Source organism: Oryx dammah, unplaced genomic scaffold (assembly GCF_014754425.2).
Source record: "Oryx dammah isolate SB20612 unplaced genomic scaffold, SCBI_Odam_1.1 HiC_scaffold_24, whole genome shotgun sequence".
NCBI classification, from domain to species: domain Eukaryota; kingdom Metazoa; phylum Chordata; class Mammalia; order Artiodactyla; family Bovidae; genus Oryx; species Oryx dammah.
Window position 1 is genome coordinate 21,283,771 of NW_024070208.1, and position 21,972 is coordinate 21,305,742.

The 21,972-nt window shown below is 43.9% G+C and overlaps 1 protein-coding gene across 1 annotated transcript in view; it reads left to right on the forward strand.

The window, feature by feature from the left end:
- WDFY2 (WD repeat and FYVE domain containing 2) overlaps positions 1–21,972 on the forward strand; it is a 184,045-nt gene that overhangs the window by 154,402 nt on the left and 7,671 nt on the right. Inside the window, exons 8-11 of the mRNA XM_040266963.1 lie at positions 13,093–13,198; positions 18,035–18,136; positions 18,999–19,129; positions 21,126–21,234. Of these exons, the coding sequence (XP_040122897.1) occupies positions 13,093–13,198; positions 18,035–18,136; positions 18,999–19,129; positions 21,126–21,234 (448 nt within the window). The remainder of the gene's footprint in view (positions 1–13,092; positions 13,199–18,034; positions 18,137–18,998; positions 19,130–21,125; positions 21,235–21,972) is intronic.

The following is a 21,972-nucleotide window of genomic DNA, read 5'->3' on the forward strand; positions in this document are numbered from 1 at the left end:
TGGCTGGAAAGAATCTTCTCTCTGCTTTAGAACTCTAAAGCTAATCCGAATTGTTTTTAACTTTTAAAGTTTCCAGACATATTAAAGATGACTCTAATATCAACTTCCCTGAGCTGGCTGGTTTTAAGTGGCATTAGCTCTGCCTACAGATCCGTCTGGAAACACTAGTTTAAAAAACTTCTCCTGGGACTCCCCTGGCAGTCCAGTGGCTAAGACTTCACCTTCCAAAGCCAGGGCTACAGGTTCTATCCCTGGTTAAGGGGATGAGCTACCACATGCCTCATGGCCAAAAAGCCAAAGCATAAAAACAGAAGCAGTATTGTAACAAATTCAGTAAGGACTTTAAAAATGCTCCCCATCAAAAACAAAACAAAACAAACAAACAACAACTCTTAAAAGCAAACAAACTTCTCCTAAGTAGTTAAATTTATGGTTTGGAGTTATTAAATATGAGCTTATTTAATTTGGGCTTCCCACGTTGTTCAGTGGTAAAGAATCCACCTACCAATGCCAGGAGCTACAGGTTTGATCCCTAAGCCTGGAAGATCCCCTGGGGTAGGAAACGGCAACCCACTCCAGTATTCCTGCCTGGAGAATCCCATGCACCGAGGAGCCTGGCAGGCTACAGTCCCTGGGATTGCAAAGAGTCAGACACGAATGAGCACACACAGACACAATTCAATTTTAGAGGGCCTATGCACAGACCATTATTTTTTGTGTTAAGAGTTCAGTTTTAGAGACGTAGCTATTAAGCCCTTCTCTCCCACATGAGAGAACAAATCAGTTGTCTGGGGCTACACCTGGCTTGTGGAGCCACTGGGACCTCAGTATCAGGTCATTAAAGGAACTGTGCCCTTCTGTTTCTCTCCATGACAAAGGGACACATACAGAGGTCACATAGAAGGAAGTGACGTCATCCATGTAAGCGAAGAAAAAGAAGAGCCAAATACAGCCCTGCGTCACAGTGGGTTCAGTCGCGGTGGACTCTGAGACGCCCACGGAAGAATACCGGAGTGGGTGGCCATTCCCTTCTCAAGGGCATCTTCCCCACCCAGGGATTGAACCCGAGTCTCCTGTGTCTCCTGCATTGTCAGGCAGGTCCTTTACCTCTGTGCCACCTGGGAAGCCTTGTTTCACAACACACGGTTATTATTTACTCTGCCAAGTAATTCCTGCAACTTGGGCTCCTTCAGAGAAATAAAATACAGGCTTAGAATGAAGATCAGTAATGCTTGTTGGACTCATTCAGATTAGCTCATAACTAGCTTTATTTTTACGCAGTGGTTCATAAAGGCTGCTGGCAGGGGGAGGGTCAGTTCTCACCGCCAGCATCTCGGGGTGCGGCATGTCCTCAGGCAACACGTGCTGGGAAACCTTCCAGTTGGGTAAGAAAGGAAAAGGCTATCAAGCAGAGATAAGAGTCTCTCAGTCCCGGAAGAATGAAACCTAAACGAATAGGTCTTCCAGTTTCTAAGACATGCTGGCTTGGACTTTGAGAAAACGAAGCAGACTATCCTTGGAGTCCACCCTGACGTCCATCCTGGAGTCCACCCTGATGTCCATCCTGGAGTCCACCCTGATAGGATAACACCTTGGTGGGGCGGGCAGGCTGGTGAGATCCAGAGCTGCCAGGCAGAAGTGCCTTGAACAGGAATAGGAAGGCCTTGACCTGGTGTTTATTTAATTTAAATGTAGTAATAAGGTGAAGTGTGTGAGGGGCTCCTTGTCACCGGTCGCCTCAGAGGGGTTACCCTGTTGTCACCGAAGCAGGCGAGATGAGCTTCATCAGTGTCACTGGCTTCACTCTGTGAGAGCAGGTCTGACACCTGAGCCGGGGGGAGGGGAGCCCTGGAGCCACTGACAGGAGGGGGGTGGGCTTCACAGAGAAGGGGCCAGGACGTGCGGCAGGCAGGATAAGGCCCGCGTTCACAGCATCCATTCCTTTGCCCTGAAAACTGACCACTGGATTCATGTTCAGTGATTCTTGTGTTTGAGTAGCACGCAATATTTTGTCAAGGAGTTTTCAAAACACACAGACACCTCAGTTTAATCTTATAATAACCCTGTGAAAGAGGGAGGTCAGGTACCATTTTTTAAATGAGAATATTGAGCTTGTGGGCTTCCCAGGTGGTGCTAATGGTAAAGAACCCATCTACCAATGCAGGAGACATGAGACATAGATTTGATCCCTGGGTCGGGAAGATCCCCTGGAGGAGGCATGGCAACCCACTCCAGTATTCTTACCTGGAGAATCCCATGGACAGAGGAACCTGGCGGGCCACAGTCCATAGGGTCACAAAGAGTCGGACACGACTGAGGTGACTTACCACACATGCACGAATAGAACTTCCATCCTCAAAGACCCCAAATCTGGTAGCTCAGGACTCCCAGATCAGTCCAGTGGAGAAAGCTTCTGGAACCTTCTTTGTAGTCTGTACTAGGCCCTGGGGGGAAAAAAGTGAACACTGAATAACATACCGTCCCCATCTTGCCCCACGGTGTTCTCTGCCACCCTTCTACTTCAGAAGGCAAAGACTTTCTGCTTAGGTCTCAGGCTGCTCCTTGCTCTCCTACAATTCCTCATTTCCCTACCTTCCCTCAGGGTGACCGTTGGCGGCCCGAGTTCCCGTTCATGGACCAAATCCTTGAGTTCGGGCACCGGGGAGAGCAGACGGAACCTGAGGCCCCCCGCCCCTTGTGGTGGGGAGACTCCCTTCCCCTCTTCTAGAAATGTCCAGCCGTGGTGTGGAGGGACAGCTCCCTGTGGCTTCTGTCCCGAGCTCTGTCTGAGCTTTCGCACCATCCTTCCATGGGGAAACGTGACATTTATGTAGCCAGTTTGATTTGATGTGTAAAAAAAATCCCATCAAAGCAGAGAAAGCTTTAGCACAAGTAAGTGATTGATGACAGTGAAAATGTCTCCAAGTCCAAGGGAAAAAAGCTAAGAAAGTATACTTCTCTAGCACAGTATTATCTGCATTTGAAGCATTTTGGTACTTGTACTTCCTGGAGCAAGTGAAACATGAATTATGTGCAAGCTCTGTGGAAAGGAGGCAGAGACAAGGTTTTCCACTTTCAGGGACCAGTTACATTTTTTTGAGAATCAGTTACCAGTTAGATGGATGTGATCAAAGCATAAACCTGGACATGTATTGTCCCAGGCCCACTTTATCAAATCTGATCAGGAGACTTGGACTTTTTATATTCTTCCATAGTAGCTGTCATTTCATGACCAGCTTTATGGTCACATTTTTTCTTTCTAATAGTGTTTTCCTAGGTCTCTGAGACTTGCTAGCAATTTAATTTAGTGGTAACTTGATTTGAAGCACATGTAAGGAACTTGCCTGGCGGTCCAGTAATTAAGGCTCCATGCCTCCAATGCAAGGGGCCTGAGTTCAGTCTGTGGTCAGGGAACTAAGATCCCACATGCTTTGAGGCCAAGAAATAAATTTAATAAAGTTCCTTCATAACAGTGAGCCAACACTGGGGGCTAGACCGTGTGTTAAGCAGCTTTTAAAAAGTGTATATGTGTGCTCCGTCATGTCCGACTCTTTGCGACCCCATGGACTGTAGCCCGCCAGGCTACTCTGTCCTTGGGATTCTCCAGGCAAGAATACTGGAGTGGGTTGCCATTTCCTTCTCCAGGGGATCGTCCCAACCCACGGATCGAACCTGCGTCTCTATGTCTCCTGCTTTGGCAGGCAGGTCCTTTTACCAGCTGAGTCACCAGGGTTAATAAAATAAAATTAAAAATGAAGCAGAGGCAAAGGTCTGCGTGGTCCCTTGTGGTGGATTTCCCCACCAAGACTGGGATGCACAGGCTGCCTGAGGCCCTGTCATAGCCACGGTCCATGGCACACGGCCTGTGTCTTTGCGTCCTCTTTCCACAATCCCAGGTCAGGGTTTCTCTTTTCCTACTCTTACCACGAGGAAGACTTTTGTTATCAGCCTTCTCAAATTCTTTTGGTAAAGCAATAGGCAATTCATCAATAAATGTGCACTGGGAGGATTTGTGCTTTTCTCTTTTATTGAAGTCATGAAAGGAAGTAACATTCTCGCCTTCAGCTTCTTCTGGGTTTGGGGGAAGAGATCAAGGATGAATACGTATGAAAGCTTTCTCTCCATGCCCATCTGAGATTTAGAAGTGCTTCTCACTGTCACCGTGGAGAGTTATTAGGGGCAATGGAAAGAGATGTCTTTTCTATTTTTAACTATTTAGCTAAACACATAATAGATCAAAGTATTAACAACTAGTGTTCTCATAGGAAAAAAAAAACGTTCTCACAGAGGGTGGAGTTCTCTCTTCTGTATAGGGTGGTGACTGAGAACGACCTCAGAGCAGGCCAGGCTGTGTATGAGACAGCTCTTCAGCTGCAGGCTCTGTAGGTTTGGACAAGGCACCTCATCTCTCTGACCCTCAGTTTCCTCATCTCTAACATAAGTGTAATATGAACAAAAAGCCCTCAAAGGTTGTCAAAAACCATAAATAATATAATGCATGTAAAATAATCAGCACAAGATTAAGGGGATATTAGTGACACTTGTTAACATCATTCTCGTTAAGAAAAATAATAATAATCCATAAATCAAGCTTCCAGATAAGATGACTGTTTCTCTCTGATTGTGGTGGTGGTGGTTTAGTCGCTAAGTCTTGTCCAACTCTTGGCGACCCCATGGACTGTAGCCAGCCAGGCTTCTCTGTCCATGGGATTCTCCAGGCAAGAATGCTGGAGTAGATTGCCATTTCCTTCTCCAGGGGGTCTTTCCGACCCAGAAATCAAACCCGGGTCTCCTGCATTGCAGGCAGATTCTGTACCAACTGAGCTATGAATGAAGCCCCCCAGTTGTTGCATTTCCAATGGAAATATTGCCACGTGCACCTACTCCCTCTGCCTGATAAGGTCAGCCGATGTTCACTTAGCTCTGTCTACAGACCAGACTTTGAATTGGGCTCTTAGGACCCAAAGGTGACTAAGAAAAACATTCCCTGCTTCTCTTGAGCTGTGCTGGATGTATGAAAACAAGGGAAAGGTGGACAGTTTGCCATTGCACTAGAAAGTAGGTAGCCTCTTGATCTGAATCTCAGGAGATGAATAGATCCTCAGAGTTCTTAGGATCAGGAGGTGTTACCCAGACAGAACTGGAGGAACTCAGGACCGTGTTTTCAGGTGCCTGGAGGCCTCTCAGGTGTGACTTGCTCCCCGACCTCCCCTGCTCCTTGGTGGCAATTGTGCTTTAGGTGGTTTAGTTGCTCAGGCGTGTCCGACTCTTTGCGACCCCATGGACTGCATGTAGCCCTCCAGGCTCCTCTGTGCTTGGAATTCTCCAGGCAAGAATACTGGAGCGGGTAGCCATTCCCTTCTCCATGGGATCTTCCCAACCCCTGGATCCCAAACCTGAGAGTCCTGCCTTGGCAAGCAGGTTCTTTACTGACTGAGCCACCGGGGAAGCCACCCCTCTGGTCCTTGGAGGTTTAGGAAACTCATGAAGGCGGGAGTTTCCAATCTAAGAGCCTGAGATTTCTGGAAGTAGGTGCATAGCTGACTAGATTTCATCAAGTGGGCTGAGACTTTCCATTCTTTGGACAGTTTCATTTCTTTATTATACAGTTAAGCACTATCCCCTACTCTTCTGGGATGGAAGAAGACCGAAGCTGACATTTAGGTAGATGTTAGCCTGTGTCTGAAAATCTGCTCCTGTAGAGAATATGAAGGCTTTGCTACCCTTTTCTCTTAAGAAGCATTAGACACAAGACCAGCTTCATGGGCCTGTGATTTATGCGGTCGCACAAGGCCTCATGCTTAAAACGGCCCCACCCTTGGTTTAATGCTCTGCTGTCATTATCTTGTAATTCTTTTTTTTTTTTTACCAAAGTGGGGTCTTTATACGCTCATAAGAGCATTTGCAGTGCAGTCCACGGAATGCTTATTGATTAAATAATAACCAGTTTTAAGATGCTTTCTAGTATAAATGCTACCATGATGCCAGATGAAACATGAGTGCAAGAGGAAGGTATCTTTCACTGTTTTATCACCCTGGATCTGTAAACCTGGGAATGTTTCTTCATCTTGTTTTTAACTGCAAGGTAGTTGTATTTTGAATCCTTAAATCAAGAAGCCCTGGAGCAGCTTTATTACAAGGCTTGGAATCCAGCATTCATCATTGTGTTCTTCTGTGTTGGAATATTAACAGGACTGGAGTCCCATAAATTATGTATCTCTTGCTGAATGTTGCTGCCAGCTATGAGTGGCAAAGCAGTTCCTTCTGTAGCTTATTTGGTTTTGCAAGATCATTGATATGTATCAAGGTGCATTAACAAATGAATTGTAGTTCAGATCACTGGGTGGTTATGAGTCTGTTCAACTAGATGGATTTTCCTTCTTGCCCCTGAATGTCACAATGGCATCAGTCCATAACCCTGAAATGTATGAAGCATTAATCACAACCAGGAGAGATAGAAAATTGACTCTGTTTTTTAGTAAAAGATTTTATATTAGTTATTAATTAGTAAAGGAACTAGTAAGATGTTACAGCCAGTTCAAAGGGAAATTCAAAGAGTAGAAACATGAAGAGGCAATGGAGAGTGCTGAAATGCATTTGTATTTTCACAGCTGACTTCTTCCATGGGAAGAGCTGGGCATGGGGATTCATTGCATCTTCACTGGATAAGAGTCATTTGCAATACTGTCAATTTCCTACAGTTTACAGAGTTATAAAATAGCACAGTTAAAGATAATAACTCTGACTCCCGCAGAAGCAGAAAACACAGAAGGATGTATCACATTACACCTGATATTCCATTGAAAAAGATACTGAATAATCTCTTTTTACTCATTTCCAAGTTTTTGATCTGAGAGATCCTCCCCTCTCCTCACCTATAATCATAAGATTATTCCTGGTCACAGAAAAACAGCTGGCCTCACAAAGTTTGACCTCACCATTTACATTGGTGCAGTATTAATTAACCTATAGGCCATCTTAGTTGGCTTTGCAAATATGGAGCTGTATGGTATTAAGCAACTATTAAGCCCATGAAATTTACAAAAGTTTTTATAAGGAATCTTGGATTGGGCTTTTCAGAGCCTCTGTTATCTGCTATTCCACAGCTAGGTGGGCTGCCATCTATGGGGTCTCACAGAGTCGGACACGACTGGAAAACAAGCCCAAGAAAATCACCAGTTTTCACCTATAATAAATACTTATAACTTTGGTTGAATTCTTCGAGATTGTCAGCATTTGCTAGTTTCCTGGCCTGGTAGCTTTCTTAACACCTGTAATACCAAGACCCTGCAAACCAGGTACAGGACCAGTTTTCCTTTCAGGAAGCAGGAGCACTTCCCAAGGCCCTGGCCCCCTTAGTTGCTAAAGAGGCTACTCATAACTGATTCAGTGCCCACCATTCTCTCATATGACACTGTAGGTAAGGGCTTGGTTGCCCAATGATATCCTGTGGATAGATTCTAATTAAACCTGTGAAATAACTATATTGCCATGAAAATCAAGGTGACTCAGTAACAGTTTCTGAATTCTGGGGGGTTTCTGAAAATTGGATATTATTCTTAAATTTTTAGATTTAGCTTACCAAAGCAGACTTTACTAAATTTTAGGTTTGAGACAGCCTAAAAAGTAAGAGAAAAGGCATCCTCATAGATCAAAAAAGTAGAATGTTAAAACAACAGCAACAGTATTCTAGACAAGTAATGCCAGTAAAATTTCCCTCTTCAGTTCATTTGGTCCTGTGTTGTTAATTCTTGTTCTGCTGGGTGTTGGTTTAGCAGTCTGCATTTGTAAATCCATCTACATCCAGACTAAAAAGAGTCCTGAAATCCAAGGAAATCCTGACTCAATCCACTATCCCAGTGCATTTGTAAAGCCATCTACTTCCAGACTAAAAAAAGTCCTGAAATCCAAGGAAATCCTGACTCAGTCTACTATCCCAGTTTACAGACTATCTAAGTTATGTCAGTCTAGTATTCTTTGCCTAAGAATCTTTCAAATGCTAGTATTTAAAAGTACCTGGTGCATAGAATCGTTTTCCACGAAACTCTGAGATTGTCCCTTCTGGCCTGTAGCTTGTGACAAAGCCTTCAGGCAAGCATCAGAATAATACAAATTTACCTGTAGATTATAGAAACTTAATGGTTAATTTTTTATTGTAATAAATGATATCAGAATTGAGAAGAGTGAAATTCTCTATTGATACTCCCTACATAACTATTTTCTGATCAGTGTTTTCCCTGAAGGTAAAAGCCTATTATGGACAGTGGAAGCATTGTATAAAGCTCTAGGGTCTTGGCATGTAATATACAATCTCAGAAATATATTAATAATCTTTTAGCCATACTGACTTAACCTAGGGAAGACTAAGCATCTTCTCTGATCTGACAACTCTTCCTATGCAACTCTTTAAATAGTAACACGGTAAACAAATATGATTTTTTTTTTTTTTGATACCATCTCTATTTTTATGAGGCAGAGGAAACAGATCTGTAATTTTCCAGAACCCCTCTAGGAAATCTCAAAGATAGTTTTAGGTGTAAAAAAATATCCTAAACAATTTTTCCCCAAAAATATAGGGCTCAACCTGGGAAGACAAAACCAAAATTATTGTCAGAGGATACTTATCTTTAGATACTTAAGGTAGGAGCACAGGTGCCTAAAAAACAATACTTGGCTATCTATATAATCAGAGTAACAAGAAGACTTGGGAAATAAATACAGAAAGCAATACAGTCTTAAAGAATGTAGCTCTTTTTACAAATGAGGGCCCTTGTTCTTCTTTTCATTTCTTAAATAATCAAGAACTTTTCAAATCAGCATAAAGCTCTGAAAAGGATTTTGGTGAGACAAAATCTCTGCTAGCTAGGCAGATTCCATAGAAGGTAAGGAATATCCTTTTGCATTGTAGTCCAAGGCATTAATCAGCAAACTAAGGAAGCAAGCCATCAAAACCAAGGGAACTATACCAAGATTTTAATGTATTTTGCAGCTTTTTTTTTTTTTAAGACTCCCAAGTATTATAAACCAAAGCAAGCAAAATTCACTTTCCATGTTTTGTCCTTTATTTTTCTCTTTGATATTCTGGAACAAATTTATGTTTTACTTTAAAATTGCCTTTTTCATTCAAGCTCTCTCAAAAGTATAAAATGGAGTTTTCCAGAGGCTACATGAGTAACATCATAATGCCCACAGAAAGAGATGAGTGTCTGGCTCTCTCCTACTAAACCAGACATTAGAAAGACTTGCATAGATATTAAACAATGCCATTTTGCCTTCAAAATATTTTGTTTTGGAAAATACATTTCTCCCAAAACATATGTTATTTGGTTAAAAGGGAATGGATTCATCATTGCTGTTTTCAGATGGATCAATAGTTTAAAAATTTCACAGACTGATTTCAAGTATATTGATAGTTGTTGTTCAGTTGCCAAGTCGTGTCCAACTCTTTGAGACTCCACAGACTGCAGCATGCCAGGCTTCCCTGTCCCTCACCATCTCCCAGAGTTTGCCCAAGCTGATGTCCACTGAATCAGTGATGCCATCCACCCATCTCACCCTCTGTCGCCCTCTTCTCCTTCTGCCTTCAGTCTTTCCCAGCATCAGGGTCTTTTCTAATGAGTCGGCTCTTCACATCAGGTGGCCACTTATACTGATAGTTACCATCAGGCCACTTATATTGATAGTTTACCACTCACTTAAACTAAAGCTCTTTGGTGTCCTCAAATAAGACTTGAGAATGTAAAGGGGTCCTGAGACTAAAAAGTTTGAGAACCACTGCTTTAAAACTACTCTTTTGTTTTTTTCCCTCCCCAAAACAAAAACACAGACACGGTTGTATTTCCTTCTCATCATTGCGCCTGGCACCGTCTCAGTCACCCATTTTAATTCTAGTAATTAACCAAAGTAACTAACTTATTTTGTAGAGAAGCCTGGGAGGACAGAGGATATGGATAATTGAGAACTTTCCATCATAGGGAGCATCTTAGCACAGCTCACGAAACGTGACGTCAGCTTCTACTGCAGTGTACGTCACTTTTACATCCCTCTAAAGTGGTAAAAGAAAGGAACATGTTCACTTGACATGACTCAGCTAGGTTATGTTGTGCTTCCCAGGTGGCGCAGTGGTAAAGAATCCCTCTGCCAATGCAAAAGGTGCAGGAGATGGGGGTTCGATCCCTGGGTTGGGAAGTAGGAAATGGCAACCTGCTCCAGTATTCTTGCCTGGAAAATTCCATGGACAGAGGAGCCGTGGTCAAAAAGAGTTGGACATGACTGAGCAGACACGTGCCTAAGTTACAGTCTCTCTATAGCACATAAAAATAAGCAAACATATATAATCTTAAATATTATGCTGTACAGTCAAAATTTCAGTAACTTATTTAGAAATGATCAAGACTTCCCTGGTGGTTCAGTGGTTAAGAATCCACCTTCTAAAGTAGTGGACACGAGTTCAAGCCCTGGTCAGGGAACTAAGATCCCACATGCCAAGGGTCTACTGAGCCCTCAAGCCACAACTGGAGAGAAGTCTGAATGCTGCAAGGAAAGATTCTGAATGCCCTAAGGCCTGATGCAGCCAAAAATAAATAGATTGATTTTTTTAAAAAAGAAAGAAATTATCCACTATAGGTGTCTAGTGACATCAATTAGCTCAACTTACTATGATTCCATCGTAAATTACCCACAGATCTTGGGGAATTATCTTTAAGTTGGTATGCTATAAAACATAACTGTTACCTAAAGTTTATGAGAAAAATTATTTAATTGAACACACTTGTTTTTCATAATCTTAAATATTATATAGGCATAATATTAGCTTATTTGACCATTTATCCTATATAAATTTAGAAGAAATCAACCCAAGTAAAGTAAAATGTACATTTGCATTACATTTAACATTAATAAAGCCAGAAAAAGACCTGGCTGTGTTTTGAAACTCATCACACTAGTCATTTGCCAAAGAGTTAACGTTAGTTTTGTGAACTTGGGAGTCTTAAAATATCACTGAGTTAGTATTTTCTATAAAATAATTTTTATTTTTAAGCCTAGTAAATTTAAAGCTTTAGGGGTTTAATTTCCTTATTTTCTGTGAAGTTCAGGAATATTCAGTTTATATAAACATTTGCTTATCTTTATAAGCAAGTGCTTATAATTAACAGGTACCATAATCTAATTTATTGACACCTTCAGAAATAGGAAAGCGTTCCATACACAAGAGGTAAACACCCACTGAATTTCAGATACAGACACACACAGCTTAACAGCTTCAGTCCTACAACTGGAGGCACAAGTCAAAAGTAAACACAAACACACACACACACACAATCACCAATCCAGATTTCACAGTTATTTTCCTTCACAGTGAGCACAGAATTCTCAGTTAATTAGAGCTCAAAACAGAAGAACATTCAAACAAAAACAGCCAAGAAACCAGACTCCCCATTCTTTCTCTCCCAAGATGGAGTAGATCTCTTGTCGTCTTTTGGTGGTGGTCACTAAATTGTCAGACCCTTAAACTGGATTCCCCACCAAGAGGGAATAACTTGTCAGCCATGTACCAACCAGAAAGGAAAATAAGACACAACCTGAAGAAAGAGGGCGTGAGAACTAGAGAGAGAGACTCAGGGAACTCAAGTCTGTTGCTGCTGTGGATTCACCCTGGGAGCCGTGCTGGCACCTCACATCTCAGGCAGCACAGGTTACCTGGCTCCGTCAGGTGCCCGATGACCTTACAAATGTAACATGAACAGATGGCACAGATTCTAATTAACTGATCAGTTAAGGAACCAGTAAGATTATAAGCAGTTCAACAGCTTTTTTCCTTAAGTGTTGGTGATTGACAGAGACCGCCTCTTCTTGGAGCCTTAGCATCTCACATGAGCGTTTTAAAAATTGAACTATGGTTGATTTACCATGTTGTGTTAGTTTTAGATATACAGCAAAGTGATCCAGTTATACAAACGTGTATTTGTTGTTGTTTAGTCGATAAGTTGTGTTCCACTCTTTTGCAACCCCGAGGACTGTAGCCCACCAGGCTCCTCTGCCTGCAAGATTTCCCTGGCAAGAATACTGGAGTGGGTTGCCTTTTCCTTCTCCAGAGGATCTTCCCAACTCAGGGATCAAAGCAGCATCTCCTGCGTTGGCCAGCAGGTTCTTTACCACTGAACCACTGCTGCTGCTGCTGCTAAGTCGCTTCAGTCATGTTCGACTCTGTGCAACCCCATAGATGGCAGCCCAACAGGCTCCCCCGTCCCTGGGATTCTCCAGCCAAGAACACTGGAGTGGGTTGCCATTTCCTTCTCCAATGCATGAAAATGAAAAGTGAAAGTGAAGTCGCTCAGTTGGAGCCGACTCTTAGCGACCCCATGGACTGCGGCCCACCAGGCTCCTCCGTCCATGTGATTTTCCAGGCAAGAGTACTGGAGTGGGGTGCCATTGCCTTCTCTGACTGAACCACTAGGGAAGCACACATATATATATATTCCATGTGCTATACAGTAAATCCTTGTTGTTTATTTTATATGTAGTGGCGTGTATCTGCTAACCCCATAATCAATATAAGCAATATTTTCTTAGTCAGTGTCCCAAGGCCAAAGAAATGAAAGCAAAATAAGCAAATGGACCTACTCAAATTTACAAGCTTTTGCACAGTAAAGGAAACCATCAACAGAACAGAAGCACAACCTATGGAACGGGAGGAAATATTTGCAAAAGATGCACTCAACAGAGGCTTCATTTCCCAAATATACAAACACCTCAGACAATGCAACATCAGAAAACAAACAACCCAATCCAAAACAATGGCAGAAGACCTATGCAGGCATTTCTCCAGAGAAGACCTACAGATGGCTAACAGGCACATGAAAAGATGTTCAGCATCGCTAATTATTGAACGAGCATTTTGACTCATTTTAAACGTTGCAGATCTCGAGTAGTTTCCCGACGTGAGCATGCGGACCATTCCATTCCAGCCTCCGAGGTCTGCTCTTGGGTGGCACTCAGGGGTGGGCCTGCACGAGACTGACCGCCAGGCTTCCTGCCCGCGGGGCTCTCCCTGCCCTCGGGAACTGTCACTGACTCTTGCTTCTTCGGCAGTGACAAAGTCCAGGCCCTGTCCTATGCACAGCATACGCGGCAGCTCATCTCCTGTGGCGGTGACGGTGGCATCGTGGTCTGGAACATGGACGTGGAGAGGCAGGAGGTAGGTTCACAGAAGGCTCTAGCCACCGGGCTAGAGCTCTGCACCTCCGACTGCTGAGGAACGCCTCAGCCTCCCCTCCTGCTCACCTTTTTTTTTTGGTTGTGCTGGGTCTTCGTTGCTGTGTAAGCTTTCCTCTAGCTGCGTAAGCTTTCCTCTAGCTGCGTCTGGCTGGGGCTGCTCTCTGCTCGTGCACAGGCTTCTCATTGCAGTGGCTTCTCTTGCGGAGCGCGGGCCTCAGGGCCCTCAGGCTTCAGCAGCTGAGGCAGTGGAGCTCTAGAGCACAGGCTCGTGGTTGTGGTGCACACAGGGGCTGAGTTGCTCTGCCACACGCAGGAGGTTCCCAGACCAGGGATCGAACCCCTGTCTCCAGCATGGGCAGGCAGATTCTTTACCACTGAACCACCAGGGAAGCCCACTTTTTTCTTTGAGAAAACCATGAAAATAAGACATGTTATTTCAGAAAATCAGAAAAACAGTAATAGTAAAATAAAATACAGTTCTAGTATGAAAGGAGCTTCCTTTTATAAGCCACTCACAAAGTGGCACGTAATACTCCTGCAGTGGAGATTCGTAAGAAGCCTGAGACTAAGCTGTTTAGACTTCAGATCAGTTGCACGATTTACAAGTTCAGAGGAGAAGAAACATCTATTTTCAGGTAATTACAGGCCTTTGGTTTAAAGTGCACTATGAAAGCAGACAGCTTGGCCCTTTATGTTATTGGGGGAAATGGCGGCTGGTGTGTGAGAAGTGGTATTTGATGAAGAATCCTAGTTTGGTATTAATAGAAATATTAGAAATAATTTTTTTGTCTTTATGAGTCATATTCTAAACAGTTATCCAGATGTAAATATACACATTGTCATTTTTAAGCATTTATTTAAGTTTTGTCATAACATTCTTTTTTCTTTTTTTTATTTACTATTTACACATTTTTTAATTGAGATAAAATTTACAGAACATAAATTTTGCCAATTTAACCATAACATTCTTTTTTCAGTGAACTTGCTTTTTCATTGTTCAGCATCATAACAGCTGGTTTGTTTACTGAACGTCCTCTTTGACAAGTACTTTGAAGTTAACCATTTTCTCATTTCCCTAGAATAATGCTGGGTAAATTTTCCCTTTGACCATGTGTATTCTAATCTGTGTCCTCGCAGGATACAAGAATTAGAAGAGCAACACTTTAAAAATTAGACAAAGGCCATTTCCCAACTTCTTTCCACAGCTTCACCCCAGTCTCATTTCAAGAAAGTCGTTGCCGTTACCCACAATGCCGTGCCTTTCAAATGCCAGTAATTAAATGCTTAAGAAGATTAAAGCTGATTTGCTCAAACCGTAAATCCACAGGAATTCTATTAGTAACTAATTAAAATGATCCTTTCAGTCAGGAAGTGGGGAATTGTGGGATATTGCTTTTGAAAATACAGTTTGGCCCCATTGGCATAAAGACAGTGTGTGCTGGCCAGGAGCATGGCAGCCTGCTTTGGGTGAGTGACAGTCACGCCCAGTGTGTCCAGGCTTCTTCCCAGGCCTGACTGACCAGACCCGGGGAGGGGAGCCGCTGTGCACACAGCCTGCACCCTCGATAGACAGAAGTCCAAGGAGGTTACCAGTGCACCCTCCAGAGAAGGAAACCAGGCGGTTGGTCAGTGGGCAGTTCTTGGAGCCAGCTTGACATGCCGGCTTTTGACAGTGATGCCTTTTGATATGTAGATATACGGGCACTTGGTATTTGTAAATCTTCGTGAGTGATTTAAAGCTCTAACTGGGCGGTGGCGAGGGTTGCATCCATTTTTCGCAAGTGTCATATATGATAAACGTGCAGCCTCCCAGGTGGATCCGTGGGGCTGCTTTCCAGTTGTGGCAGGTGCCATGCGGCGCTCAGCTTGGGAAGCCTGAGATGTAATGAAACTGTCCCTGCCCCGAAGGGCTGGTAGCCTTTCTGGAAGAAAAGACGTGGAGGGGAAAGCTTCAGAAAACGATTCGATGGTATAAATAAAGCAACCACAGTTGATAGGAGTTAGAGCATCAGAGCTGGGGCTTGTCACCATCAGCTCACATTCCAGCGAAGGGTTTGTGGCAGGAGAGAGTGAGCGCACGCTGACCAAGACGAAACACAGGAGTGGTCGTGTGCAGAGCAATGGACACAGAGTGGATGGGGTGGCAGCCCAGAGGGTGGGCAGGTGGGAGAAGGCCTTGAGTGGCTGAACACAGATCTGTTTGACATCTTGATGTAGGTTAAACGTGTGTTTATACATTTAATGAAATCTGATTTTTCACAATTTTATTATTTTTTAAGTATACATAATACATGTTCTTTGTAGAAAAATTACAGTGCTCCTTAACAAAGAGAATGTCGGTTACTCAGGGTTGTTGCTGAGTTGCTAAGTCATATCCCATGCTATTGCAACCCCATGGACTGTAACCTGCCCAGGCTCCTCTATCCATGGGATTTCCCGGGCAAGAATACTGGAGTGGGTTGCCATTTCCTTCTCCAGGGAATCTTCCCCACCCAGGGACTGAAGAATCTAGTGGATTCTTTACAGCTTGGCCACTGGGGAAGCCCATCCATGATATTACCACCCAGAAATATCACTCTTTACATACTGGCAATCATCCCTTCTTACATTTTTCTCTGCAGATATACATGTTAGATTTTTCTTTTTTTGACAAAAAAGAGAATCATACTACACATGCTGATTTCCCTCCCCGCCGCCCCGCCGCCTTTTCAGAACCCTACTCTCAGCTCCCTCTTCTTAGACACCCACTAACGTATTTTATACACATCCTAAACCTGCATGCTTCCTTGTAAAACATGGGTGTGTGTGTGTGTTTTATAAATCTTCCTTATTTTCCTACATCATAACTGTTCTGAAAAATCACAACATAGATAAGTCTTTTAGGGGCAAACTGTTGTCTTCAGCTAAGAAACTTTGTATTATTTTATTGATCTGTCTTTACATGAATTAGGGCATGAAAATTACCAGGCAAGTTGAAACTTACTTCTTTCCCTCAGGGTTTTTTTTTTTTTTAATGTATTATCATTCTTTCCATACCCTTGTCACTGCACTCTGCATTTTTAATTTTTTTGGTCATGCCATACAGCTTGTGGGATCTTATTTCCCTATCAGGGATATGACTCAGGCCCCCTGCATTGGAAGCTCAGAGTCTTAACTACTGGACCACCAGGGAAGTCCCTTTTCCTCAGTTTTAATAAAATAAATAAACTTTCTTAAAATGTCACCTTTTTACTTTTTTTTTTTTTTTCTCCTGAGAAAATATATAGCTTTAGGTTTGTTTCTGCTTAAAGCTAGGGGAGAACTTCCCCAGGTTCAATGCCTGGTCCTGGAAGATTCCACATGCCAAGGGGCAATTAAGCCCGTGCACCACAACTATTGAGTCTGCACTCTAGGGCTGGTGTGGAGAAGGCAGTGGCACCCCACTCCAGTACTCTTGCCTGGAAAACCCCATGGACGGAAGAGCCTGGAAGGCTGCAGTCCATGGGGTTGCTGAGGGTCAGACACGACTAAGCGACTTCACTTGCACTTTTCACTTCCGTGCATTGGAGAAGGAGATGGCAACCCACTCCAGTGTTCTTGCCTGGAGACTCCCAGGGACGGGGGAGCCTGGTGGGCTGCCGTCTATGGGGTCGCACAGAGTCGGACACGACTGAAGCGACTTAGCAGCAGCAGGGCTGGTGAGTTAAACTACTGAAGCCCTAGAGTCCATGCTCAGCAACAAGAGAGCGGCCCCTGCTTGCTGCAACTAAAGAAAGCCTGCGCAAAGCAATGAAGACCCAGTGTACCCAAAAATAAATAAAGTAAATTTTTACAAAAGAATATAAGGCTTCTTTTTAAAACAAAAAATAAAGGTAGGGAAATGGACTAACCCTGCTGACTCCGAAATGACAGCAGACTAGTGCTTCTCTGAGTACCCACTGTGGTCGGGTCCTGTCCCCCCAGCACATGTAGCTGCATGCCAGTGTAATAAGCAGATGTATATAATTGTACACAGTCAGAGAGAATATAATTGTGTATGATCGGAGTATGAGATAATTGCATATGATCAGAGACTATGAGATAAAGTCCTAAACCAACACAGCTGTCTGTGGTGTGGCCCCTACATCCAACCCCTCCAGCCTCAGCCCTTTACACCCTCTCCCAGCCCCAGCCCTTCTCTCCCCACCCCTACCCAGCGCTCCAGCCATCCTGCCCCTCTCTCAGCCCCGTGTGCCTGGTCTCCTCCCATCCATCCCCAGATCTCAGCTTGTTATTATTTGTCAGAGATAAGTCCTGAGCCCCAGCCTAGATCATCCTGTTCTCATAGCACTCTGTGCTTCTTCTGACCTTTGATCCTTCTACTGTTTCAAATAATGAAAATGAAAGTGAAGTTGCCCCGTCGTGTCCAGCTCTTTGTGACCCCATGGACTGTAGCCTACCTGGCTTCTCCGTCCACGGGATTTTCCAGGCAAGAATACTGGAGTGGGTTGCCATTTCCTTCTCCAGGAGATCTTCCCGACCCAGGGATTGAACCCAGGTCTCCTGCATTGTAGGCAGACGCTTTACTGTCGGAGCCACCAGTAACTATTATTAATATGATTATCATGTTTCATCTTCCCTGATAAATTATAAGCTCCATGATGTTGAATTCTTTTTCTTCCCCACTACATCCCCAGGACCTGACACGTCACAAGGCATTCAGTAAATATTTTTTAAATGATTGAGAAATCATGTGTGTTTCTTAGGGACACACCCTGACTTCGTAAGTTTCAGCAGTGTCCATGCTTCCAGGATCCTCACTTCTCACTGTCACCTGTTGTGTGTTTTGTTTGGCAAGACCCCTGAATGGTTGGACAGTGATTCCTGCCAGAAGTGCGACCAGCCTTTTTTCTGGAACTTCAAGCAAATGTGGGACAGTAAGAAAATTGGCCTGAGACAGGTAGGTGATACGCTTGCTTCATCAAAACATTATCACCTAGAAATAACTTTACCTTGTGATCTTGGAAGAAATAACACCCCTGGGTGGGAGCTGTGATGGGATAAGTTATTCTCTTGGAGTCACTTTGTGCCGAATTTATTCCCTTTCTCTACTGAAGCTCATTCCTACTGGATTTAGCTTCTGTAGTGACTTGTTCCCAGTAGTTAAGAGATATGATTTTAGAATTCTAGTGGCATCTAGTGAAATATAACTTAAAATTAGAGAGGCCGAGCTTAGCTCAAATGGTACCAAACCATGAAATTATGTAAGTGATACTTATTTCTCTTTAATTTCATTTTCCTTCCTTCCATCTTAGTTTTAGTTATTTAGATCTACTTATAAGACAGCATTTTCAGCCTGATTCTATGGTTGGGTTTGGTCTGCCCCCCGGGGAAATCAAATGCCAGTCCCCCAGCTTAAGCACGGCCAACATGTAGACAGTGAATTGAGCCTGGTTTCATCGCAGTTCTTCTTCACCCAACAGCGTCATCTCTGGAGGTGATACTTCCTCCGTAAACCCTCAGCACACCCGACACCCTTAAGATAACCCGACTGCTGGAGGTTCACACTGATGATAACGGGAAAGGACCAAGACTGGGGAAAGGGGCGCTTGGGGCCGTGGCACAATCAGATTTACTTCCTAAACAGTCCTCATTCTGAGTAAACAGAATCCAAAAAGAAGAGCCTCTGGCTCGCGCTTCCAGTGCGCTGGGGCCGTGCCGCTGAGCATCCGCGCCTGGGGGCTGTGGGTCAGGCCTGGGCGTGCCTGGCACGGCGGAGGCGGAGGCGGCAGGCGCAGTGAGCCCGTTGTCTCTCCCTCCAGCACCACTGCCGCAAGTGCGGGAAGGCGGTCTGCGGCAAGTGCAGCTCCAAGCGCTCCCCGATCCCGCTGATGGGCTTCGAGTTCGAAGTGAGGGTGTGTGACAGCTGCCACGAGGCCATCACAGACGAGGAGTAAGTCACATAAGGGGCGAGTGCGGTCCGAGCGCTGCACCGAGCCCCGCGGCCATGAGTAACGGCACCCTGGTTCCTGGTGGCTTCCAGTACGGACCGTGGCAGGTGGGCAAAGCCCTCCTTTCCACCGGGAGGTGGTGTACCCTTGTGAGGCAGGAGGAGAGAGTGCAGGGCTGAGAAATCATCTCTGTGCTGTTGTCAATCCCAGGGATGTGTGCATTGAAAATAGAATTGGAGCAAATTCTCTGCCTGTTCATTTACTGGAGAATTGCCCGGGAATACAGGAGCCTGAGCTTCACTGTTAGACCCAGTTGGTATCTTTGCATTAGTGAATAAGCCCACGGGCTCCAGAGGTTTTATTTTCCAGAAAGAGCCAAGTCTCTTCTCCTAAGAGTCTTGTACCACCAGTTGTCCAGCTGCAGAATCTTGCTGGTTGGCCTTGCCCAATAACCCAGAACCTGAGATTACAGTGCTGTTTTTTTGGGGGGGGTGGGGATGGGGGTGGGGGATGCAGATCCATGTTGCCTTTTTCTTTTGTTTCTTTAAAATTTAAAAAGTTTTCTTGGCCATGCTGCACAGCATGTGGGTTATTAGTTTCCCAACCAAGTATGGAACCCTCATCTCTCCCATTGGATGCTCAGATTTTTAACCACTGGACTGCCAGGAAAGACCCCATGTTATCTTTTTAATGTTAGCTGTTGTAAACTGCCCTCCGTGTAAACAGAGTGTTCTTCACCAAATGTCCCTTTTAGTGAATTAGAATCTCATAGGGGACTTGTCTGCCCAATTCTCACCACCCCCACCTCCCATATAATGTAGTAAAATCATTTTAAGTACTAGATGGATGTCCTAAAAGCTGCATATAAATAGAAATATATTTCAGATGCACTCAAGGAGGTCAGCATTTAGAGGAAATTCTTGGCAAGTTAATAAAACATTCTTTTGCAGATAACCCTCCTGTTGATGTATATGTTTTTTATTCACATTTAGTCACAGCAAAAAGATGCCCTTGCATAAGTAAGCACTTATGTTCACTGATTATTTTCTGCTCATCGTATGTGATGAAATTAATAAAAGAGTGCTTCTCATTAAATTAGGGAGCTGCAAGAGACTTTAGGGGTATTCCCGTTGAATTCTTCATTAAAGACACAGATCCAGAGGGTCTAAGTAACTACCGATTAAACCTAATTCCTTAATTCTAAATATTTTAAAGCAATCATCATTTTTAGGCTACTGAAGATCTGTTCTCCAGATTGAGCAATTAACAGCTGTCTTCAGAGAGCCCACTGCTGAGGAGTGGGAACTTGAAACATGATTAGAAAACTGCAGCCTAATCCCCTATGTTGCTGTCCCACATCACTGGTTCTTCTGCCTCTTCCCCGTGGGTGCATTTTGCATTGCCTCTAGAGCATCTAGGCAGTTATCAGCTTTCTTACTAAAAGAATGCAAGTCTTAAAAAAATAAAAAGCAAGTAACAGTGTTTGTTTATATATTGCTTTACTTGTTAAAGCATTAGAATGCCAAAGAAAAACCTGAGTCTGCATTTATACCAGGGTAAAGAAGAGAAAAAATAAATAGCCCTTAGATGAAAGCGATAGTGTCTTAGGCATTTTAACGAGTGTGCCTTTTTTAAAATGAAATAGACCAAAGTAGACTTTTACCAGCAAGTCCTTCTGAGATCAAACTTAGCAAAAGCACAGTGGGTTACTTTAAAGATTTGTTAATAGCACGGGTGGAGAATCTCAGACTCAATCAGAGCAACAAATTTCTCCAAAAAGTTTCTAAAGAAATTTCATCATCTCTTGACCATTTTGGACCGTCTAAGAATCCGTTCACTCTTTTCATCCCCAGGGAGTAAAAGTAGCCCTGAGGAGCATCTCTAACCGTGAGGTCGTTTGAGCCATTTGGCTAAAAGTTAGAGCTTACTGTCACTGTAGATCTTCTTCATTCATATACTGTGCCTTTCACTTCTGGAAACTTCCTCTGCCCCCTCCAGACGCGCGCCCACCGCGACCTTCCACGACAGTAGACATAACATCGTGCACGTGCACTTCGACGCGACCAGAGGATGGTTGCTGACTTCGGGAACCGACAAGGTTATTAAGGTAGGACGCCATTGTATTTCCGAAGCGTTCTGTCTTTGCTATGGTTCAGTCACTCAGTCGTGTCCAACTCTTTGGGACCCAGTGGACTGCCGCCCACCAGGCTTCCCTGTCCTTCACCACCTCCCAGGGCTTGCTCAAACTCATGACCATCGAGTCGGTCCATTTCCATCTTTGGCCCTAAGTAAATGTACAGAAGCATCAAGACGATGTGAGGTGAGCTCAGAAACTTTCTCTTAAAGCTTCCCCTGAGCAATGAGAACCCACTACACACCATGTATAGTCAGTCACTGGCTATACTCACCAAAATGAGACCTGGCCCTCCCCTGAAAGGAACTGCTAGTCTGCTGGGGACATACTTTTAAGAAGACAGTTAACTATTATTAACTGTTATTAATTATTAATTAATTATTATTAATTAACTGTTAACAACATGTTAATAATTATTAACCATTATTAACATGTTCAGCAGCCAAAGAGTGAAACGGACAAGTTACTGGGAGAGTTCAGGGGAGGAAGATGGTGCTACTGGCCTTGGCTTCATGAGGACAGTAGATTTTGAGCCAAGCATTGGATAAGCCAACAAGTAATAAACAAGATCTTTTCCCAGTGAGATCAGTTAATCCAGGAGCAGTCCTCCAGGGCCTCTCCAAGATCTGTGCTAGGCCATGTGGATTCCCTGCCTGGGCCAAAGCCCAGGACCAAAGAGGCCATGCCCACATCATTCATTCTCTGAGGCTC